Source organism: Canis aureus, chromosome 3 (genome assembly GCF_053574225.1).
Source record: "Canis aureus isolate CA01 chromosome 3, VMU_Caureus_v.1.0, whole genome shotgun sequence".
Taxonomy (NCBI): Eukaryota; Metazoa; Chordata; class Mammalia; order Carnivora; family Canidae; genus Canis; species Canis aureus.
The window spans coordinates 13536298-13554910 of NC_135613.1; the positions used below are offsets into that span (position 1 = coordinate 13536298).

At 47.9% G+C, this 18613-nt stretch overlaps 1 protein-coding gene across 2 annotated transcripts in view; it reads right to left on the bottom strand.

Annotated features, from left to right (window-relative positions):
- Window positions 1-9497: 9497 nt before the first annotated feature.
- CFDP1 (craniofacial development protein 1) overlaps window positions 9498-18613 on the bottom strand; it is a 129230-nt gene continuing 120114 nt past the window's right edge. For both annotated transcript variants that reach the window (XM_077890837.1, XM_077890833.1), the window contains one exon: window positions 9498-9807. In XM_077890837.1, coding sequence (XP_077746963.1) covers window positions 9717-9807 — 91 coding nt within the window. In that variant the 3' untranslated portion in view covers window positions 9498-9716. The remainder of the gene's footprint in view (window positions 9808-18613) is intronic.

Below are 18613 nucleotides of genomic sequence, written 5' to 3' on the forward strand. Positions count from 1 at the left end.
GCCAGCCTGGCAGCGAAGGGTTGCCGCCTCAGCTGTGTTTGCTGGGACTTGGGTGGATTTTGTCATTTGAATTTCTTGCTTGCTTCCCTGGGGGCCTTCAGCTGCTTTTCTAAGTTACTGCTAACTTTCAGGGGCTTCCTGCTAAGCTTTTGACTGTGCCTGCAAGGGCTTCTGGATGTCAGAGAAAGTTCCTAGGGGTGGGTCTCCGTAGACAGTAGGGAAGGAACCCCTGGCACCCTCATTACTGGCACTGATTTGCTGGTTTGTTGATGAGTCAGGAATTTAGGAGTTTGAATTATTTGAAGTGGCAAAGAGTAAAAGAAGGTGGAATTGTCCTAAATACATAGCTGGAGGCTTTTTAAACTTTTAATAAGCAGGGTTCTCAAACTTCAGAGTGCATAAGCATCACCTGGCTGCTTGTTAGAAATGTAGGTTCCCAGTGTTCACTCCCTGCCCCCACCCCTGAACCCTTGGGATGATTTAACCCTTCCCCTTCGCTTTACAGATACAGAAATGGGGGCAGGGGAGGCCAGAGGCCAAGCCATGTGCCCAAGTGAGTCACTCTGCAATATGGGTGTCTCACTGGACCATGCTGCCTCTCGGTCACCTGTGGTGGATGTTTGGTGTTAAAGGAATAGACAAAAGTGGGGTCTGATAAATTCTCTAACCTGGATGTCCAACAATTCAATTCTGTCACAAAGTACCCAGAGTCAGCTCAGACCCTCCACCGATGAAAGGTTCCTTCACACTAGGCTGCCTCCACTTCAGACACCAGCCGCAAATGGGGTGCTCGGACTACCCAGGCTTCTGCTCAGTCCACAACCACCCCCGAAAGCTTTGATGGTTTGCTAGAATTCACGGACTCAGGAAAGTGCACTATGTATTATTACTGTTCGTTGTAAAGGATACAAATGAATAGCCAGACGAAGATGGTCCAGAAGGCTTCCATGCAAGAGCCTCTGTACCTGTAGCCTGTGGAATTTGGGTGTGCCACCCTCCTGGCATGTGGATGTGCTCCCCAACTCAGAAGCTCCCCAAACTTGACTGTTGAGAGGTTTTTAACAAGATCTCCTCACATAGGCCGGATTGATTAAATCATTGGCCTAACTGGATTCCATCTCTGGCCTCTCCTCCCGCCCCAGGGATAGGACTGAAAGCTTACTTTTTAAAAAATATTTTATTTATTTATCAGAGAGAGCATGCACATAGCCAGGGAAAGGCAGGGAGAGGGAGAAGCAGGCTCCCCGCTGAGCAGGGAGCCCAATGTGGGACTCGATTCAAAGACCCTGGGATCCTGACCTGAGCCAAAGGCAGGTGCTTCACCAACTGAGCCACCCAGGTGCCCCAGAGTCAAAGTTTAAAACCTCTACTTACAGGAGTGGTGTTGCTGGTGACCAGGCCCCATCCTGAAACTATCTAGGGCTCCCTGAGGAATCTCATTAGCATACAAATCCCAAGGGCTTTAGGAACCCAGAACTGCACAAAAAACAAATATTTATTTATTTTTTAATTAGTTAATTTTTTTTATTATACCATGTGAGCTATTTGCAGTTTTGTGGAAAACACTTGCATTGCAAAGACAAGAGGCTTCCACAAAACGACGCTTCTCATCATCTCCAGCTCCAGCTGTCCGCAGCAGTCTCACAGGCACACACAGGTTGCACTGTTGGTGCAGGAAGGCTGGGGGTAGATGAGTTTGGGGTGGGACCTTAACCTCAAATTCAAAGGTCCCATGATGGAGCTCAAGGGCAGACTGGTAACAGAACTGTGGGGTCCAGCTTGACACAAGTAAAGGCAAAGGCAAAGGCAAAGGCAATCTCGATGAGGTGGCTGGGACACAGAGGGTTGTCCCTGCCCTAGAAGCCATTCTCTGGGCCCCAAAGAGCTTCCAGACTTAGAAATAATGCAGCAATGTTAGGGTAGAAGAGGGAAGGCCAAAGAGAGCAGAGCAGCTGGGCAGCAACCCTCCACACCCTGAGGATTCTGGCCACCCCTCCCTCTGAGAAGGCACCCACCCCTGTGGCCCAAGGGCCCTGAGGACAGCTGAGGATGCTGGGCAGAGTTTGAAGATGGGCAGCTCCATAACTAGAAAACCCACACGTTGGGGATCCCTGGGTGGCTCAGTGCTTTAGTGCCTGCCTTCGGCCCGGGGCGTGATCCTGGAGTCCCGGGATCGAGTCCCACATCAGGCTCCCTGCATGGAGCCTGCTTCTCCCTCTGCCTGTCTTTCTCTGTGTCTCTCATGAATAAATAAATAAAATCTGTAAAAAAAAAACAAAAAACAAAAAAACAACACATATTATAATTCATTTTGGTGTTTTCACATAAAATCTGTAAAAAAAAAACAAAACAAAAAACAACACATATTATAATTCATTTTGGTGTTTTCACATTTTAACCTTGTTTATCTGGGTCAGGGACCATTTATTTGCATCTAACAAGTCGAGGCCCACTGAAGCATCTTTCTAACATATGGTCTGTGTCCTGTCTGCGCATCTGTCAAGACCATGTGGGCAAGGGGAAGGCTGACTCAGCAGTCCTGGAACCACTGGCTGTGCTGGGAGGGGGCACATGGCCTAGCACAGACCCTTTAGTTTCCCAGCCACCCAACATGCTCTACAGAGAAAGGGACATGGCAGGGCACCTGGTAGTTCGCCTGAGTGAGTCCCTCATCTCCTGGGGAAATGAGAAGCCATTTGGGAAGATCATTCTGGAATGCCTGCTAGCCCAGCAGTGAAAGTTCACTGCTAGGGATGCAGTGAAAGTTCCTTGATGGCCAGCAAGCTCATCACCATGGCAACCCCTGCATCCCTGTGCTGCCCATCCCTTGGACATCTCTTTGTGAGACAGACAGGGGTGATGCAAATTTAAATGTGAGCTTGTGGGGCACCTGGGTGGCTCAGTCAGTGAAGCACCTGCCTTTGGCTTGGGTCATGATCCGGGGGTCCTGGGATTGAGCCCTGTGCTCAGTTCCCTGCTTCTCTGCTATTCCTCCTGCTTGTGCTCTCTGGCTCTGTCAAATAAATAAAATCTTTCTAAAAAAATGTGAGCTTGTCTTTTTTTTTAATTGTCTTGAAATACTTCAGAAAATAAAGGCATAATGAATAATATAAGAAATGTGTGTCACCTCCCAATTTAAGATATAAAACCACATCTGTAAATGAAGCTCCTTTTCTTTCTCTGACCCATGACCTAACCCATGAGAGGTAACCGCTATGCTGAGTTTACTGTCTATCACCCGTTCATTATACATAATTATATTTACATATATTACATATATAATTATATACTCCTATATTCAGTTAAGATTCACATAACATAAAACCAACCATTTTACTTTATTTTTTAAAAGATTTTTATTTATTCATGAGAGATAGAGAGGCAGAGACAGGCGGAGGAAGGAAAAGCAGGCTCCATGCAGGGAGCCCGATGCGGGACTCGATCCCGGGACTCCGGGATCACGCCCTGAGCTGAAGGCAGATGCTCAACTGCTGAGCCACCCAGGCATCCCCAAAACCAACCATTTTAAAGTGTAAAATTCAGTGTATCTGCAATGTTGGGCAACCATCACCTTCATGTTCATGTTTTTGAACTTGTGTAACTGGGATCCTATGTTAGGACTTGCTGCTTGCTTTTTGCATCATCATTGCTTATGAGGCTCATCTGTGCTGATGCATGCAGCCCTCCTCATTCGGTTAACTGCTGTGCTGTCCTGTGCTGTGTGACTATTTCACAATCGATCCTTTCTCCTGATGGGTACTGGGTAGATTCCAGGTTTTTACAATCGCCAATAAGCCTGTCTCCTTGCATGGCTTCTCCAGGATGTCAAGCCAGGAGTAAAGTTGCTGCGTCATGGGCTGAGGGCAGTTCCAGTTTACACATCCTCAAAGTGCTAATTTATATTCACATAAGCCTGTCATGGGGAGCTGGGGGCCAGGCAAGCAATTTAATTATAGTAACTTAACACATGGATAGTGTACTTCAGTTAACGAAACACCGTGAGGTAGGCTGAGCGGTATTCACCATTCTCAGCAACCTTCTGAACAAGGTATCCGGGACGCAGAAGGACTCCACCCGGATCACGGCACAGTTAAGATTGGAGATAAGAGGCAGGACAACCCGTGTGTCAGACTAGGATGGTGTTCTTGCGCAATGTTAACTTCTCCGCACGCCCTCCCTATCACCTTGTACTTAAGCATAGGTCACAGTCTACCCCATCAGCTGAGGTGACAACACAATGAAAGCTGGCTGGCAGACCATGGAGAGGAGATCCTGAAAGACAGTCTCTGTGGTTTGGGCCATTCCCGGCTGCAGGGAAGCAGGTCAGAATCTTCTGGACTCACACGTTCCACTTTCCTCGGGGTGGTCGACTTGCCTGTGCACCCAGATCGAATCTGATAGTATTCTGGGATCTAAGCTGCCTTAGGAGGGCACAAAAAAAAGAAAAGGCTTTACAGAAAAGTCCAGGGGAGGAACTGTGAACACCCCTAGCAAAGGAGGTACAGCGTGAGAGGCACTTAGGATATCTCAACTCTCCAAGGAGCCATCAACTGGACACCGCCCCCCTCCTCCCCGCACTCCCTGAAACTGGCGGCGTCCCAAAGGAGGGCAACACCGTGTACCTTGCTTAGCACAGAAACCTGGTTCTAGAGCACGGCTTATGCCTCAGTGACGCTTCACCAGAGACCTGTGTGAACAAGGCCCGGGGGCCTGGGTGAGGCGCTCCTGCCATTGCAGAGTGGTTGGACCGCTGCCCCGGAGCAGTGGCAGGACTGGAAGCAGAAGGGGTGTGCCCACAGCTGGGGTGGACTTCTGCCACAAGCTCTGGGCCCAGCGAGTGCCAGATGTCATTCTCCAACAGCAAGCATCTCCTCATCTCGGGTTCACCGGTCCCCCCGCACTCAGCACTGAGCTGGGATCCAGAGGGGGAAAGGCGGTCTAGTTTTGCCTTCCCCGCCCCCACCCGACCCTCCAGGCACAAGGCGGAGGTGTGATCACTGGTGGTTTCACAGTCTGACCTCAGGCAAGTTTCCTCAGCTGAAACATGAGGGGCATCTGACAGATGGCACACGAGGAAGTGGGACCACTGCACCACTTGCCTGCCAGGGCTCCCATCACGGGGCCTCCCCGCAGCTCCCGCGGCTACGGCTCCCTCGAGTTCTTCTCACCACCCTCCCTCTTCCCCGGAGACCATCGCTGAGCTCCTAATTAGAGCACTGAGTTCCTCGGCAAATGGGTGAGCAGAATCGCAGAAGGAAGCTCATTATTCTTTGACCTTACACTGTTTGGGGGCAGTTTTTTCAGCAATGAGAAGACATCCGATGCCCTGGAAATCTGACACACCCATGTGGGACAAGGAGAAGACAAAGACTCATGGCACGGATCAGGGGCAGGAAACAACTTTTGGGGACTCTCTGCACTTTGCGCTTGGGCCGTACCCATCATTCACACAACAGACCTGGCCCAAGGGCCTGGAGGCGAAGTGCATGGTGCCCCAGCCCAACTGCCTCTCAGCACTGACTCAGCCACTCCACTTGCCGAATCCCGACTCCCGGATAAAGGGAAATCAACAACAACAACAACAACAACAACAACAAAAAAGAAATCATTTCCCTTAGGAGTTGGGAACAATAGTTTTCACTAAATGTAGATGTGAAGAGCCAGTTAAAATACTATCCACTTATTCTTAAAAACTGGGCTAGATGGTGTCTGCCATGGTTCAAACAGGACCAATGGAAAAGGGGGCTCTCGGCTAAACATGGTCACACCTCTGCCAGCCCCACCACCCAGCCTGGTCTCAGTGGGCCCACCAGGAAAGGCGGGGCATTCACTGAGGCAGCTCTCAGGTCATTGAGAGTGAGGTAGGTAGATGGGGGACAGGTGGCAACACTGGCTGGGAAGGAAGGTCCTCCCAGCCCTGACAGACAGGGTCAGGCAGGAGCACAGCCCACCACCCAGGAAGGCCCAAGGGTGGTCTCAGGAGACCCGAGGCCCACCCCGCCCAGCAGCCACAGCACCCAGCACCCTGTTCACCATCAGGCAGGGCTGGGAAGACTCTCGTATCCTGCGGCCTGGTTTACACTTAGCAGTCATTCATGTGCCTGCCCCGGCACCAGTCTTGCTGGCTGGTTCCTGTCCCTGGGAACTGAGCCACAACAGTAAGAGAACACAGGGGGTGAGGAGGCCCACAAGATGAGACAAAACGCAACTTGCAAAGACTGGGTTCCAAGTTGTTACAACAAGCACAGGATCTGGGGAGGCGGGGAGCACCTCCTCGTAGACCAGAGGTTCCCTGCCACTACATTCCTGGCCACTGTCAGACCTGCACAGTGGGAGTGGGTCTCTGGGAGGCTGCCCGTTCTGTCCTAGAACAGCTGACGCACTTCTTAGTCCTTTCCTTTAAACAGCTCCATTCTGTTTCTCTGGCACGATTAAAAAAAGAACGATTCACGATCAATAACAAATCCAAATAGAAGTAGAGATAATAGTGTGAAGGACTTGCTGGATTCCTCACTTAGATTCAACAATTATCAATACACGGCCCATCTCTCCTCCCACTCCTTGGTGACAATTTAAAGGACCAAATGGAGACAAGTCTGTTGATTTATGACAAAGAATTGAGTGTTCAGGTACCACTGTTTGGCTGACCTATTACCCACTTTTTTTTTTTTAAGATTTTATTTATTCATGAGAGACACAGAGAGAAAGGCAGAGACATAAGCAGAGGGAGAAGCAGGCTCCCCACAAGGAGCCCATGCAGGACTCGATCCTCAGACTTCAGGATCACACCTTGAGCCAAAGGCTGACGCTCAACCACTGAGCCACCCAGGCGTCCCCCTATCACCTATTCCTAATTCCACTCCCCATCTCCCATGGCAAGTTTTTTCAGCCTCCCCTCCAGCTGAGGGCAGGCAGATGATCCAGCAAAGGCCAATGAGATGTATGTAAGAGCCAGCTTTGAAGCTGCTTTTAAGTCTCACTGTAGGATGATACATGTGTGCACAAAGATACACACGTGCATAGGTATTAGCCAGAGGAAGTGGCTTCATCAATATGATGAACTTAGTTTAATATAAGTCACTTAAAAATGTATTTTTAAAAGATTTTATTATTTTGAGAGAGAGAGAGAGAGAGAGAGCACATACAGGGACAAAGAGAGGGAAAACGCAGGCTGCCCGCTGAGCAGGGAGCCTGATGTGGGGCTCAATCCCAGGACCCCGGGATCATGACCCAGGCAGAAGGCACTCAACTGACTGAGCCACCCAGACGCCCCTTAAATATTTTAAAGTAATCTCTACATTCAACCTGGAGCTCGAACTTAGAACCTGAGATCAAGAGTCACATGTACTAACTGAGTCAGCCAAATGCCCCAATGCAGGTGGCTTTTAAAGAGGTTCTATGGAGGCAGCTGAAAGGCAAATGAAATTATTTGAACTGTGAAAGTCTGGGAACACTGAAGTAAGGGTGCACAAAGTTGGGAGGAAGGGCTTCTGTAACAGGAATGGTGTAAACAGCTACACATTCCTTGACAAGCTGCCAGATTCTGCCAAAAGGGGCTGGACTTGAAGGGCTTTTTATTTTACTGGCTGCGTGGAGTTTATGTTCCACTTGGTGCAAGGCACACGGTGAGGGTGTCAGGATAGCTTGCATGTGGCTGGGATAGTAAAGAGTGGGGTTCTCTCAACTTCCCTTTTGGTGTTTTACTCTTTTGATATAAAATAACCCAAATGCTTCTGCTTGCAGCAGCCTGCCTAGTCTATAGGGGAGGAGAGGGAGAGACTCTGATGAGCCTAGTGCTTTCTGAAGTCTGGTGGCTGGTGGCGGCCACTCAGGACAGGGGCCCAGTCCTAGTTTTGGCAGACTGGCCACTAGGCTGCTTCCCGAAGGGCTTTCTGGATGTGTAAAAAGTCACTGAGTGGAGATCAGATGTGTACAGTGAACCTGCTGGGAAAAGATCCACTAACTCAAGAGCAGCAGAAAGGAACTAACCTTTGCACAGCTGTAAATTTAATCCAATGCAGGGCACAGGAGAGAAGCCCATGTTGAGGGCTGGGAACAGAAACTGAAGTGCAAATGCACACTGCAAATGCTGCAGTGCTCATTGATTTTTCCAACTTCTCTCCACATACCTTGGAGCAAACCCACTTGTGCGAAGAACCCAGCATGCTCTTGCAGCTGCTGTCCTGATCTTGTAGGCTTCAAAGGCATGAAGATTTGCTAAAGAAGAAAACCCCTAACTTATGATGGGCTCAGCACCACTTATTCTGTGGGATTCCAGATCGTTTCTCAAAACAGACGAGGAGCCGGCTCATATATGGCTGCCGTAGTATGAAGAACTGTGTGAGAGAGCCAGTGCTAGAGGCCCTCAGGACTCAGAAGAGAAGAGGTGGTAAACAGAGGGTGATGCCTAGAGGCTGACACGCGGCAGGACTGGCATCATCTCAGTCTTAGCTGTGGCTCCTGAGGGTCTGGATGCACTTGCCCTAAGCGGAGCGCTGTCTTGTCTTACCTTAGAGGACTTTCCTGTTACTCCTGTATCGCTGTGCAGGACTGTACTGAGGCCTTACAGGCCATCTGTAAGCCCTCAAAGGGCTTCTATTACCACTTTTAAAATCCTTTATCAGAGTGGATGTGAATAGACAATGTGTTCAAACATAGCCAGTAAACTACCTTTCTGAGTAATCAGGTCCATGACCCTATAACCATGTAGTATTGAGGATCAGGCCTTGGTTGCCATGATCTTCTTCCCATGAATTCAAGGACTGGATGGGGGACTCCAGGTATATCATTAGCTTGTCTCAACCATATAAGGTACTGGTGTTACTTGTACCATTTACACACCAGGAAACAAAGGCTCAGAAAGCCAAGCTGTGGTCAAGGTCACACTGGCTACATGTCCAGACAGGCACTGGCTTCCAGTCTTTGGAACTCTACCTTCCCCTTAACCTGTCCATATTGCTCAGGACACCCAGACACACACACCCCAAAAGCAAATTGTGGGGTTTTACTGCTTTATTACTATGAAGTTTGGAATTTAAATTTTCCTACTGAGTATAAAAAAGAGAGTCTTTCAGAGTCTTTGACAAACAAAAAGAATTACTGAGGTGGGAGCACATCTTAAACTGACTTGAACTCTGTCTGGGAAGAGGAAAAAGGCCAAAGGGGGAAAAACATCCCTAATTCAGCAATAATGCATGTTTATGTTCAGCCTGACCTTACACCAGTGAATAAGAATCCCATTTAGGAGAGAGGAAGAGATTAGGAGAGAAGCAGCAGCGGAACAAGAACAAAACTGCCAAGGACTTGGCATTCTACCCACATTAGTGAGCAGTCCTCCCTGGGTCTCTGGGGCAAGGCCGACTTCAGAAAGGGCCCAGAAACGCACCCTCCGGCTGCTCAGCTCTCCTCCCCAGGGCCAGCCCAGGCAGGCCTGGCTGGTGGCCTTTGGAGAATAAAGGGAAGGCCAGTGGTGTCCTCATCTTCACCAGCCTCTCATCTCGCAGGACCAACTTTTATTTTTATTTTTTTTAAGGACAAACTTTTAAAAGTAAAATGAATGAAACACGTGAGATCAAGATACAAAGACAGAAATCCAACGTAGAAAAAGAGACCTTGGTGGGAACAGCTGATGAGAAACACTGGAGACATTTCACAGATGCACCAGAAGCTCACATTGTAAACAGGATTAAGCTGCTGTTGATTTCCTCCCCATAACATCAGGGTTTCATTTTGCTCAGCCTGAGGTCTCGCTCGATTTCAAACTGCCTGTGGTCCACTCGGTCTAGAAAAGCCTTCCTTTCAATGTACCTAGAAGAAAATACAAAAGGTTTGTCAGCAGACTCCTGTAGGAGCACAGCGCCCCCCACCCACGGAGGTGTGAACTGTCCACTCGACCAGCAGGCATGGGTTCAGTGGGTAGCTAGCTCTGTTTCACATTAGCTAGGCTGCACTGGCCAAGGACTGAACATCTCCGAGCCTCATTTTTCTCAACAGCAAAATAGCGGTGCCGTATTTCCTGGTCTTAGTAGTGTGTGGAGTTGGGGGGGCCAGGGAAAGCTATGTGTCCTGCATATGTACTATACATCCAACTGTGGGAAAAAGGTGCATCTGAAAATGGAAGAAACAGGGTCTTTGTAGAAACTACTTCCTGGGGCTGCAGGGAAGCTTCAAGTGGGCACATAGAGCACTCCCTTTCAAGGGGTTCCACTGTCTTCAGTGCCCTTCTCTTCCTTCCCCTGCCCTTCTCGGGTGTCCTCTGCCCACTCCAGTCTAAAATGCCTCCCTGAGGTCTCTCTAAGGGAATGAGAGCAAGAGCAGCCACCCATAGTCCACATCTAGGGCCCCTCACAAGGTCGGGGCTCTGTGCCCTAACGGGCGTCAAGTTTCACAGACATGGCTCCCCTAGGTCCTCATTGGGCAGGGTGGGATGGGAAGGAAGCGCAGGGCAGAAGTGGGCAGGGAAGGAGGAGTGGCTGGCGGCTTAATGAGACACAGCTGCATTTTAATGCACCTTCACGCCATAAAGTGGGTCGTGTCTCGCCTGGGGGAGGGGATCTCTGCTGCTAATTAATCTACTGAGAGAGCAAAACTATCATTGAAAATAGGAGACATAATTGAATCTTTGTACTAATTTTTCTTTTGTTGCACTGTATAAAATGTGCATCTGTCATCACAAAGTCATTATGTTTAGGACAAGAACTTTACCAGGTTCAGGAGTCTGTGTTCCCTTGCAGAGCTGGGGCACTGCATGCCCTACTGTGGCACCCTGCTGCAGCCCATTCCCATGCCTTCCTGCAGAGGCCCAGGTGGCTCTGAGTTCAAACCCTGACTGTCACTTGCTAGCTGTGTGACTCTGGTAAACCATCTAATTTTGTCAATCTTGTTTCCTAATCTAACAAGAAAGAAAAATGAATTCTGGGCTGCTTTGTGGACTGAAAGAGTGTTCATAAAATGCTTTAGCAGAGCAGGTGCTCAAGAAAATGGCAGCTAATGCCACCAACGTTTTGGGAAGCCAGCTTCTGCCAGGGTCCCGAAGGACAACAGATCCAAAAGGGGAGCAGTCAGGTCTCTTGATGGGTATTATCAGCAACTAGGTCAGGGATCAGGAACTAAGCTATTGACTCTACACCACCAACCAGAGGCCAGAATGGTTGGAAATAACAGTAGGGCTTGCTCCTCGCTTTGACATAACCCCTCCAGATCAGGCCATCAGATTTAGTGAGTGAAACACAGGATGCCTGGCTATGTGTGTTATGGTCAGATACGGCTGTATTTGGATTTCAGATTCCTTGGCAGACAGGAAAGCCACAGACACTGTGGACCCCCTTTTGATAAAGAAGAAGACAAGGTGGACTATCGTGGGTTAAGTGGACACGTGACAGGACAAGCTGGCCTTCCACCGATCACCAAGGGGCCCTCAATTCTCCAGAGGGGATGCTAACCAAAATTAACCAAAGGACTCTGCCATGGCTCAACCATCATCCCCCCCCCCCCCAGCTTAGCTGAGCAGCCCTGGGTGAAGACGGAGATGGGAATCAGTATTTTGACAGCCCTAACTATCCCCTGATGTTCAGCAGGAAAAAAAAAGGGTGCACACCCTGGCTACAGGGGAATTTAGGGCATATCTCCAGAGAGCCGTTACCCAGTGCTATCTGTCAGAGAAGGAAGAGGAAGTGTGTGGGCTTGAGCATTTGTGGTCTTCTCAATTTTCCTTTAAAGAGGAAGTGATACTTAAATTAGGATGCTCACTGAGCATGACTGATGGCCTTGCAGGTTCCTTGAAGCTGTGCTGGGTCCAGCTGACTTTGAGACTCTCAAGAGTAAAGGCAGGCTGGGTGCTTCACAGGCAGGTGCAGGCAGAGCTCAGGTTTAGGGAAGGGTTCAGGCAGCCAAGAGGGGCACAGGTGCAGAACGCAACTGAATTCTCAAGGGCAACCCAGACAAAGGCCATCAAGGCAGGCCTGGCGACTTCATTTCCCCACTTACAGCCATCTGCAGCTGCTAACAGGATCCAGCCAAGAGCTGGCCAGGAACAAAACTTCTATTGGATATGGACCACTCCTCCCCGAGAGATAGGAAAGGTGCTGAGGATGAGAGCGGGTTTGATATTTACTATTTGACTTTGGGCAAGATATTTAATTTCTCTGCCTTATTTTTCTTCACTGTAAAACAGGAATAAAGATTGTAACGCCCCTCTGACAATGCAGGGAGCCTTTGAGAAGTGCTTTGTAAACAATAAAACAAAGAACAACTGAGCATTGAGGGGTGACTGTACCACTACAAAGCCTCAAAACCTGGGACAGCTGGAACAGGGGCCAAGAGACCAAATGCTCCAGAAGAGCAAGGGTTTCTGGGGAACGCTGCCTCCTCCATGGGGTCCCAGGTAGATGGCCTATTTAAACTGAACTTCAGGAAGTTTTCAGGCATAGTAAGCTGGTTAGAATCCCAGAACACAGCCACCAGCAGACAAGTGAAATAGTGTTTTTCTGGTCTGCGCCCAGCACTCCTGGGGACCCAGCCTGATTGGGCCCAGTCCACTGGGAAGCCGAGGCAGGGGGTGTAGGTAGGGTGAGAGCATCATACCTTCTTGCTACTACTGCTCTAGGTGGCCCATTTAAGAGGAAGCTGCTCTTTACTTTCATTAATAAAACATGCTAATAGCATCAAAACCTAAGGGATTTTATTTTATAGCTTTTCCTTTCAGAACCAGGTTAGATAAAACAGGCTCTGGTATCTTTTTGATCTTTCAACCCAAATTACTTTTCTGATACCAAGTGTTTGAGATCCAGGCCTCCTCCCCACTGGTTAGGGAAAGGAAGAGCAAGCACATGGAGGTGCAGGGACATGTGAGGCAGGTACCCAACTGAGGGCACTGCCAGCTGTGTTATGACTGTTCCGAGAGAGCCAGCATTCAGTTCCCTGAGAAAACATACAGTGCTGCACAAATGTGACAGGCAGCATGGGTCAGCTTGGTTCCCAGCTCTGGGAAACAGCAGGCAGTGGAGGATGTCTGAAGATAAAGCCCTGTGATGGGTGCAATAGGACAGGCAGTGTTTTGCCTGAGAGAAGCAACCTGTCCAGTGTTGCACAAGCCTGCATCCCCCTCATCCCCGTGGAATAGTATGTGACTTGTAAACCTCTTGAGGCCCAGAGTAAAAGAATGGTGATTTTAGTGAAGCTTCTTCACTGCTGTCCTCCCATCTCACCAGGCTGTGCTGGTTCTGAGTGACTCCTGGGTGGTCATGGAGGCAGAATGACTTTCCCTGGGCTCCTTCATGCCTCTCCATATCATCAACACACCTGGTTTCCAATTGTTGTGCTCCTTGACCTTCAATTTGATGCCAGCGGCAGCCAAGCCGTCCCCTTGGTCTCTCTACCTCAGCTGGCCCCACACACTGCCAGGGTGCCTGGATGATCAGCTACAGGGCTAGAGCAAGCAATGCTAGAGGCTGCTCCAGAAATGCTGAGCCAGCCCAGGAGTCCAGGGCTCAGAGGAAGAGCAGCCACTCTGCTGTGGAGATGATGGACCATCTTGGGTACTGGGATTTTAAGCAACTCTGCTGCCTGGAAATGATGCCTGGACAGAGACATCATTCTGATATATCATGCCCTTCTTTTCTGGGGGGCTAATTCTAATCCTACTAGGTCCTAAAACAAAGCCATGATTGTCTAGTGGCTACTGGGACAGGCATGTAGACAGTGAGATGGCTCAGCACCTGCTCTGGGCTGGGTCCTCTTTTGGGGGTGAACCTGGCCCTGCCATTGGAGGTCCACTGTATATCAACCAGAACACGACACGCTCCAACAAAGTGACAGGGCTGACAGTTCCTGGGGTGTGGCTAGAGTGGCATCTGAGTCGAACTCCAAGTGACAAAAGCCATCCTGAAGGAGCACTGGGAGAAACCCTACAGAGGCTGTCATGAGAAGGGGAAAAGGGGACATGAGGTAGGCAAGAGCCAGCTCAGGAAGAGCCTAGAATGCCAGGATAAGGAACTGAACATTGACTATTAGTACCACTGGGGGGCTTCCAGTAGGGAACAGAGGAAAAGTTGTATTTTAAAAATCCTTTTAGTTACTGTGGGGGAGACTGCAGGGAAGGGACAAAGGGAAGGAGGGAGCACAACAGATCTGTGGCTTGTGCCAGAGCAGTGGCTATGGGGCTGGACTCAAGTACTTTATGAATGAACTGTCTCCTGGACTTTCAAAATGTGAATTCAAAGAGGAAATCAAGAATGACTCCTAGGTTTTTCTTTTAAAAGTTGGATGGTGATGGTCTCATTTTCTGACTGAGGAAGGAATCTTTTTGGAAAGGAGGCAAGTGTTTGGTTTTGGATGTTAGGTTTGATGTGTGTCTTGGACATGCAAATGGAGAGGTCAACCCAACAGCTGTTATTCAAGGAGTCTGGAGTTCAGTCCAACAGTGGGTCGGGCAAGGAGAAATTTTCTGGGAGTCATCATAGTGGGGAACCTCAGCCACATAACTAGTGAGCTCTCCTGGAGTGTGGGGTTTGCAGGGAATGTGAGGACGGATGGCTACCCGGAGCTCAGCCCTGAGAAGGAAGAGACATGAGCCAGGGAGATTGGAGGAGATGCCTCCAAACTATAGCTGCCACCTCTGTAGAAAGTATTCTGGAAGGGCTGGCAGGAAGACACCAGGAGGGAATTTAAAAGAGTAAGGCACCTAGCTTTCCATTTGCAGCAATGCCCCTTACAGTGAGGTCAATAATGGCAGATGGGAGAAAGAAGAGTGGGCAGAGGACTCATTATATTTATTAGCGCACCAGACATCTCCCCTACTTATTTCTCATGATAAACTTGAGAAGTATAGTACACTGAAGAGTTTCTACCTTATAGATGAAGATATGGACTAGAGCACATGGCAGGTTGGTAGTAGAGCCAGGACAAATAGAGTTTCAATTTATTTTTTTTTTTTAAGATTTATTTATGAGAGAGCGAGCACCTACATATGCCCATGAGTGAGTGGGGGTGTGGAGAGGCAGAGAAAGAGGGAGAGAATCTCTAGCAGACTCCCCACTGAGCAAAGAGCCCAACAAGAGGTTCAATCTCATGACCCTGAGATCATGATCTGAGCTGAAACCAAGAGTCAGACATCCAACCGAATGCACCACCCAGGCGCCCCAGTTTCAATTCAGTTTTGTGTAAAATGTAACATACACAGATTAAAGTGTATAAAACAGGCAAGACAAATGACCTGTCATAAAGCAAGTGCTCATGTGGCCATTGCCAAATCAAGAAGCGGAATGATGGCTGCTCAAAGGAGGCCCCTGCATAACTCTTAGGCCAATGCCGGTCCAGCCAGGTGTGAGCTTGCCTTTTAAGTTTCTGTGCCCTTGACATTATGGTCTAGTTGTGCCTAATTTTGAACTTGATATAAATAGACTTATACTGTGAATTCTTTCATGACTTGCTTCTTTCACAAAATGACTCAATAGACACACTGCTTTTGCCTGTTTTTGACCTTTTATATAAATGGGATCATACTGCAATGAACTTTGTTACTCTATTATTGGAATTTAGCCATGTTCATTCTGGTTGCTAAAGAGTAACCCAATCTGTAAACTGTTAAAAAGAAAACCTGAGGCCCAAAATGGTGTCATTTAGGTTAAAGCCCCAGGTTATTAAACCCAGACTTAATAACTAACTTCACTGCGGTTTCAACCCTCTAGGAATGTAACCTTTAACAGGTCAGTGAGGAATCTTCTGGTCAGCACCAATATGTCACATGGGCCTTCTTCATCCTCCAAAGAAAGATGATGCAATCCACCTACTGAAACCCTTTGTACACAAATGGAGGTGACCTCACCTGAAATAATCCTTTTTTCTATATATGACTTCCTTGTCCTCCTTTTGAAAACCATTCCCTTTCTGTAGCCCTCTAGAGCTTCCTTTTTCTTGGTAGAGAGGATGCCTGATTCAGGAACCACTGCATAAAGCCAATTTGATCTTCACACTTTGCCTACTGCATTACTGATGGATACTTGAGTTGTTTTCAGTTTGGGCATATTATGAAAAGCACTATCATTGAAATCCTCACATCTGTCTTTGGGGAACACACAACTGAATTTCTGCTGGGAACACAGCTGGGGCGGGACTGCTGAATTGCAGGGAGTGACTGCTGTCCAGTTAAGGTCAGGGGGACATCTGGATGTGAACAGTCATATCTCTCAGATGCATTGAGTGTTTCCACCATTATGAGGCGACCATTTCTATTTCTGGTAACACTTTTGTCTCAAAGTCTGTTTTGTTTAATATCAGTATGACTACTACACCTTTCTTCTGGTTCGTGGCTGCATGGTTTATCCTCTTTTTTATTTTCACTTATCCCAAATCCTGTTGTTTCCATATGTCTTTTTTAATCAATATATAGTCATTTTTTGTTTTCTAATTCAATGAAGGGTCAATCTCTGGCCCTTCACAGGAGTGCTTAGTTTATTGATGTCTAATGAGAGTTCTAGTAAATTTTCTGCAAAGAATGTAGACAATGGAAGTATCAGATACAGATTTTAGAAATTATCTGGTCCTGTGCCAGTGGTTTCTAGGTACCTTGTCTCCTTATGTGCATATGCATATTTTAAGATGGCAAAATTGCCTTTTATTTTTTTTTAATTTTTTTTTTATTTATTTGTGATAGTCACAGAGAGAGAGAGAGAATGAGGCAGAGACACAGGCAGAGGGAGAAGCAGACTCCATGCACCGGGAGCCCGACGTGGGATTCGATCCCGGGTCTCCAGGATCGCGCCCTGGGCCAAAGGCAGGCGCCAAACCGCTGCGCCACCCAGGGATCCCAAAATTGCCTTTTAAATAACTGGACAATAATAACCATATATTGACCAATCTAGCTTCAAATTCTATCAAATCTTTACAAGGGGAAAGATGTGTTAGCATTTATTGAACTGGAGTTACTATCAAATCATAAAAAGCATGACCTAAGCTTTTAATCTCAATACAGTCTTATTTTAATCAGGACTGTGTGCATAATAGGAATATTTTTACCATCACTTATGACTTGAATTCTTATATAAGAGATCAATTTAAATTTGGTACTTATGAAAAGGCCATAGTCTTATAAAAATATATGGCAGAGGTCAATCACTACTCACAGGTAGGTAGCTCTGAAACCACTTGGTTTCGGCAAAGGTCACTTTTATTCCAGGGGTACAACTCTTGGGGTTCTCCACATACTCCTGCAGAGTATCCCCCTCCCAGGTGATGACTTTGCTGCCACTGGCATCCCTGTGAGAGAGTTTAGGGGCCTGACCTGCCTGCCCTCTACCCAAAGACCTTATAGGTTTGGTTCCTATGCTTCTTTCCTTCCATAGCGTGCCACTGGGCACACTTCTCAGGAGAAATCTTGTCCTTTTGACATTTCCTGTTTTGAAATTGGCTCTCTAGTTATGTATGTGTTGGAAAGGCTCAGCCAGAAGCTGGTTGTCTTGCTCTAATCTCTGGAATTGTGATGCTATGGTCTAGTGATTCTCAACCCTGGCATGCATCAAAAGCACCTGAGGAGTGAGTTAAAGATACAGCTGTGACTCTTGATCCAGCAGCTCTGTACAGGAGTGGCCTTGTTACCCCAACTCTGAAAGCACCCCTGCAAGATGATTCTCAGGCTTAGCCAAGGTAAGAAGCAGAGCTACAGCCTGTTCCCTGTACAAGGGGTTGGGCCCCTTAATCTGCCTGCAAGAGCTAGGAAAGGCATGTGAGTGGAGGTGGGAGCAGGCACTGGAGAGGGAGGGTAAGAAGAGCCAAAGGCAGAGCAAAGAAGACATCAGATCCACACTGGAGAAACACAATCAGATTGTCTGAATCGTTGGGTGGGGCGAAGAGGTTCAGAGAAGGAGGGGAAAGCAGAGTACCTAAAGGCTGCATACTATTAGTGGTTCCCTAACCTAGTTACTGATTTTCTATCACCTGAAAAGTCCTCATTGGGCAGATAGATGTCCTTTTAATCTTGTTTTCTCTTTCAGTCTACATTTATTAACTCTGTCTTATCTTCAACAGCATCACTTCCTTTTATAAGACCTCGATTAACTTGAGCAGAAGGAACACTGTCCGACCCACATAATCAATACTCAGAGGACCAATAAAGTGTTGCACACTGGCAGGCCTTCTGCTGCCTTAGATCACTAGGCAAATGTGGAGAAGAGGAATGACCTGTGAGTAACCAGAATAGAGTCAGAGACAGGGATGTTTGGGGCAAATGTCAGAGGCCTTCTCTGCATAACACTGACTCCTGCCTGTGCTTTATCCTGGGCCTTCCTCAGAAGACACTGGCACTTTAGCCTTTATCCTGTGGCATTCTATCTTTGACAGAGTGATTTAGGAGCCTGATACTTAACCAAGCTCATAAAGTAATTTAAAACATACTGAACAGGGATCCCTGGGTGGCGCAGTGGTTTAGCGCCTGCCTTTGGCCCAGGGCGCGATCCTGGAGACCCGGGATCGAATCCCACATCAGGCTCCCGGTGCATGGAGCCTGCTTCTCCCTCTGCCTGTGTCTCTGCCTCTCTCTCTCTCTCTCTGTGACTATCATAAATAAATAAAAATTAAAAAAAAAAAAAATAAAAAAAATAAAACATACTGAACAGCTTGT